Consider the following 6000-nt stretch of genomic DNA (forward strand, 5'->3'; position numbering starts at 1 on the left):
CTGCTTATGTGACCTTGAACAAGTCACTTCTGAAATATAAGCCTCGGTTTCTTCACCTATAGAAAGAAAAGATTATCCCTAAAGTCCTTTTTGGCTTAACAGTCTATATTCTAAAGTTATATAGAGTTGTTTAATTTTTATTTTTTAAACCCTTACCTTGTGTCTCAGAAGTGATACTAAGTATCAGTTTCAAGGCAGAAGCAGTAATGATTAGACAATTGATTTTAAGTGACTTGCTCAGGGTCACACAGGTAATATCTGAGTCACATTTGAACCCAGGACTTCCCCTCTCCAGGCCTGGCTGTCTATCCCCTGAACCATCTAGCTAACCCTAGAATTTTATCATACTATATACTATATTACAGTCCCTTAAAGTACTAAATTCCTGCATTTTATGTCTTAAGATACATTAGGACAGGAATTCCAGATCTATTATATTCTAACTTCCAAATATACTTATCTAATATTTTATATTTTAACATTCTGTGTTTTAAGGAATAATTTCAGTAAATGGTCTTTGTTCTAAGGTACACTCTAGCACCAACATTTTGCTTTAAGATCATTTCAATTTTAACATTCTATGTACTGAGACTATTTCTAGTTTTAAAATTCTATTACAAGGGTCATCCTACTCTAACATTTTGAGATTCTAAGTTCAGTGTCTTGACTCTAACTTAAGGTATATTTTTAGAGTTTGAGTCATCTTTCTTGACAGTAGTGATCACTGTCCTGGGTGGTAGAAGGAGATATAGGTGCGATAGATTGGGATAAATGTGTACTAAATCCAAGCTGTCCCCTGGAAACTGCTTTAAAATAAGCAAATAGCATAAAATCCTTGATGTGACCTTTATCTCTTTATTCTCAAAATCCAAGGCATGAAAAAGAAATAGGTCCAAGAGTAAAGAGATCTAACTATAGCCATGACAAAATGCTTCTCTTTTAACTGGAGCAAATCACTTCAGAGCCTGTTTTCTAGTCTTTTGAATGGGTGGGAAGGTGGAGGGAGGTTTAGTTAGATTAGCTGTAAAATCTTTCAAAGTTCTGATAATCTACATTTCTAATTCTATGTTCTAGGTAGTGATGTCAAACTGAAATAGGAAAGGATCCCTGTGGGCTACATACTGACTTAGGAGATCACACACTTATATTACCTATGTTGTGTTGCGTTTTTATTTATTTTGTTAAACACTTCCCAGTTATATTTTAATCTAGTTCAGGCTACATTTGCTCCATGCTGCACAAATTTGACAGTTCTGTAAAGGACTTTGGCTCTTTTGCTTGAGGTTAATCATGGATTTACTAAATTTCTTTATCCATTTCCTCCCTCTCCCCCCAACCCTAAAGGATTTAGAGTCAGAGGACCTGAATTTGAATCCCATCTTTTCTACTTATTAGTTATGTATGTGACCTCACAGGAGTCATCTCACTTCTCTGCCTGTGACCTCATCTGCAAAAGAAGGGAGTTAGAAGGCACAGTTTTCGTTTTTAAATCCTATGAGCTGATGATCCTATTATAACTGATGTATCACAGAATCATAGGATTTCAGAGTTGGAAGGAACCTCAAAGATCCCCTCATTCTTTCTCCTTCCCACCCTCACGGTATTTTTCTGCCTTTTTTTTTTCTGGGTCGCATTACCTTTTTTCTTCCTCTGTCTCTATCACCCTCTTCATTTTCTTCTCTTGTCATCCTTCCTTTTTTGCCATCCTTTCCCTCCATTTTCTTTTTCTTTCCTCCATCTTTTCCTCTTTTGCTTTGCCTCCAGCAGTCCTACCCCCCCATCCCTACACATTGTCCTCTCTCTAAGCCCCCTTGCTGTTCTTCATTGCTGTATCATTAATGTGCTCTTTGATACAGCTCACAGCCTAATGATTATTCTGAGGTCAGCCTATGCAGGTGCCATGAATTTCACTAATCCAACTCAGAGAGCCTCTGTCCATAATCGCCCCTCCTGTTCTACAGGGTCTGAATCCTAATTTGTTATTAGCCACGTCTGCTGCTGCTATATTCCCAGGGCCTTTATTTTGTCTTTTTCTTTTTCTTTCTTTCTTTTTTTTTTTTTGCCCAGAGCTCTGAGCAGCTACGAGGAGTCTAAGAATTTGTCACAATGAAGTATCTATTCTGGGGGTGGGGGTAGGGACCTCAGGTTTTACAAAGAGTTCCAATGATTGGCAATGAGAAAGGGGGCGCTATCAGGGCAGTGGAGTATTTGTTGATTGGGAAAAGCACCCTCTAAATGGATTACTGTGCTGAGAGCTTTAAGAGGAGTGAAAGCCACGTGGGGTCCATTTGAAAGAGACTCTATGTGAGGATTTTCATTAGGTGGTATGGAGAGTCACAGAATACCAGGGTTTGAAGGGATCACAGAAATCATACAGTTCTAACAGATCACATTTATATAGTATTTGGTGATCACAAAGTAGTATACATCCATCATCTCATTTATTCACTACAATAATCATATAAGGTAAGCAATGTAAACATTATCCTTATTCTACAGATGAGAAAACTAAGGTTCAGGAAAGTTATATAGTTTGTTCAGTATCCTGTAGCTAGTTAAGTAGAAGGTCAGAACCTGAAATCAGGTCTACTTTAGATTTCCTTCTATCTATCTTTCCTTCCTTCCTTCTTCTTCCTTCCTTATTTCCTTCCTTTCTTCCTTCTTCCCCTTCTTCTTCCTTTCTTCTTTCTTTCTTTCTTTCTTTCTTTCTTTCTTCCTTTCTTTCTTTCTTTCTTTCTTTCTTTCTTTCTTTCTTTCTTTCTTTCTTTCTTTCTTTCTCTAATTTTATAGCTAAAGAGATAGGCCCATAGAGGAAAAGAGATTCTCCAAAGGCCAGAAAGTTTGTCAGTTGAAGAGCATTGACTGGAACCCAAGTCTCCCATCTCCCAATCTAGGACTATCTACAGCTATTCAGCTATTCGCTCTGCATGAACATTTGGGGCAAGGGGTACTTCAGGTAAAAGCATATTGGACTCATATCTCACACTTAGGAAATGATAGAAATTTCAAGGTACCTACTGTGTTGTTTCTTTTATTCTACTTGTTTCTCTGAGTATGATTTCTGTTCTGTCCTGCTGGCTATGTTAGCATTGCCTTCAGAAAGCCCAGGTTCTTGGAGTCAGGTAAGAGAGAAACTTAAGCTAATTTTGAAATTCAATTGAGGCAAATTCATGAGTACTTTTACTATGGACAAGTGACAAAGACATCAATAATCCTAATATTCAATTCAACTAAAACATATATTGAACAATTACTGTGTATAAAAGCACTGTGGTAGTTAACTTAGACAAAAATAGAGATAAATAGAAGATACAGTAACCTACCTTTAAGGAAGTTTGAATCTAGCTTATTTATAGTTACAAATATAATTAAACTATGTGTTTCTTTTGCACAAATGTGTGTTTAATAAATGTTTACCTATAATACAAAATAAAACATAAATATATAAGAGAGGTACAAGAATGTGATTAGATGTTTCCCCAAGAGGAAAATACCACTTCTCTGTATGTGTGTATGTATGTCTATGTGTGCATGCACGTGTGTGTACATGTACTGTGATCAAAGAAAACTTTGTAGAAACTTTACTTAGATTGATTCTTAAAAGACATAGATAGGAGCTTGGACAAATCACTTCACCTTCTCTGAGTCGAAGAACTGAAAGCTGAAAAGAACCTTAGAAATCTTCTAAACCAATGTGTTTGTCTCTTGAAATAAGCCTTTTCATTTTGTGGAGGTTGAGGGTTGGAAGGAAAACCTGCACCCTGAAAGGTAAAGTAGCTTACCCAAAGCCAAACATTCATTAAGTTTTAGGACTGGGATTCAAACCCAGGCAAATCCTCCGACTCCAAATCAAGTATTCCTTCTCCTGATGAACATGATTTAGGTTTCTTAATGTCTAAAATGGGAGTCAGTTATTTCTAATATCCTTTCTAGGATAATTTTTTTCTATGCTTAACATTTTATGATTTCAAGTCTCACCCTGTTCTATCATTTAATATTCTACAGGCCCTGGAAGCTCTGACCAGGTTAATTGCCTTAAAGAAACAGGAAATTAAGTGCCAGGGTTTCAATAGTAGTCTTGTACATGGTCCTGGATTTGTTTTCCAGTTTGGATGATTCTCCCATCAAAAGCTGGCTAATGTTCTTTTCTCTTTCTCTCTTGGCAGGACAATACAACAGTGGCTTACTAGGGTCCAGTCGCTGCTCTACTGCAATGAGAATGGGTTCTGGGGTACCTTCTTAGAAAGCCAGCGGAGTTGTGTATGCCATGGTAGTACCAGCCTATGTCAGAGGCCAATCCCCTGCATCATTGGGGGCAACAATAGCTGTGCCATGTGCAGCCTGGCCAACATTTCACTCTGTGGCTCCTGCAACAAAGGCTACAAGCTCTATAGGGGTCGCTGTGAGCCCCAGAATGTGGATTCAGAGCGCAGTGAGCAGTTTATCAGTTTTGAGACAGACCTGGATTTCCAGGACCTTGAGCTGAAGTACCTGCTGCAGAAGATGGACTCCCGCCTTTATGTCCACACCACCTTCATCAGCAATGAGATCCGCCTAGACACCTTCTTTGATCCCCGGTGGCGCAAGAGAATGTCCCTTACCCTCAAGAGCAACAGAAACCGCATGGACTTCATCCATATGGTTATTGGCATCTCCATGCGTATCTGTCAGATGCGCAATAGTAGTCTGGACCCCATGTTCTTTGTCTATGTCAACCCTTTCAGTGGGAGTCACTCTGAAGGCTGGAACATGCCCTTTGGGGAATTTGGGTATCCACGCTGGGAGAAAATTCGTCTCCAGAATGGGCAGTGCTACAACTGGACTCTGTTGCTGGGCAACCGGTGGAAAACATTTTTCGAGACTGTTCATATCTACCTACGCAGCCGGACTCGGCTGCCTTCCCTACTGCGCAATGAGACTGGACAGGGGCCGGTGGACCTGTCTGACCCCTCTAAGAGGCAGTTCTACATCAAAATCTCTGATGTGCAGGTGTTTGGTTACAGCCTACGGTTCAATGCTGACCTCCTTCGGAGTGCAGTGCAACAGGTCAACCAGTCATACACGCAAGGCGGGCAGTTCTACTCCTCATCCTCCGTGATGCTTCTGCTGCTAGATATCCGGGACCGAATCAATAGACTGGCGCCCCCAGTGGCCCCAGGGAAACCTCAGTTGGATTTGTTCTCCTGTATGCTGAAGCACCGCCTGAAACTGACCAACAGTGAGATCATCCGTGTGAACCATGCACTGGATCTCTACAATACTGAGATCCTTAAACAATCGGACCAAATGACAGCCAAACTCTGTTAACCCCAGGGACTCCTTTCCAGGGACCGATCCTTTTGCTGTACAATACACCAGAAAAAAACAAAACCTAAACAAACAAACAAAAAAAAATCACCACCCACAAAACAAAACAAAAACAAAAAGATAAAAAAAAATTTGTAAAATGTAATTAATATTCAAAGAAAGGAGGAAATTCTTCATTTGTTGGAAAACTAAACCGTTCTAGCAACTGTATAAAACTGTCGGGCATGTTTGTTATTTCTATAATCCGTCATAAAAGAAGGGTCGCACCTTTCTCTCGAGCTGTGAAGGTGTTGCTTGGTAGGCTTCAGGGGCTGCATTGAGGGGGTAGAGGAGGGAACATGTACACAATGAATTGTAAAGATCTCTGCTGTGCAGGTGCTAAGATTACAAAAAAGAAAGAGCTATATGTAATGTAAGAAAAAAAACTGCCATTTTTCCTTGTGGGAGGAAATAGGCAAAGATAAAGAAGAGCTTTCTTCATTTGAGATGTCTATCCTCTTCATGCTCATTTCCTTGTGGGGAACTCTCACATCACCCTGAAGGTGGGAGAGGGTGAGGTGAGGGCACATTGTTCATTCAGGCTGGGAAGAAGCCCAGACCAGCAGAAAGGAAGGCACTGCGAGGAAAGAGATTGGTTGGTGAGCTACATGTTTCTCCCTCCCATGCTGGGTAAAAGAAATCCTTTCTGCTTTG

The 6000-nt window shown here is 40.0% G+C and overlaps 1 protein-coding gene across 1 annotated transcript in view; it reads left to right on the forward strand.

Annotated features, from left to right (window-relative positions):
• Positions 1-5398, forward strand: part of BRINP1 (BMP/retinoic acid inducible neural specific 1) — a 122849-nt gene extending 117451 nt beyond the window's left edge. Inside the window, exon 7 of the mRNA XM_044661510.1 lies at positions 4167-5398. Coding sequence (XP_044517445.1) covers positions 4167-5307 — 1141 coding nt within the window. The 3' untranslated portion in view covers positions 5308-5398. The remainder of the gene's footprint in view (positions 1-4166) is intronic.
• The last annotated feature ends 602 nt before the right edge of the window (positions 5399-6000 follow it).

This window comes from Gracilinanus agilis, chromosome 2, assembly GCF_016433145.1.
Source record: "Gracilinanus agilis isolate LMUSP501 chromosome 2, AgileGrace, whole genome shotgun sequence".
Classification (NCBI taxonomy): Eukaryota; Metazoa; Chordata; class Mammalia; order Didelphimorphia; family Didelphidae; genus Gracilinanus; species Gracilinanus agilis.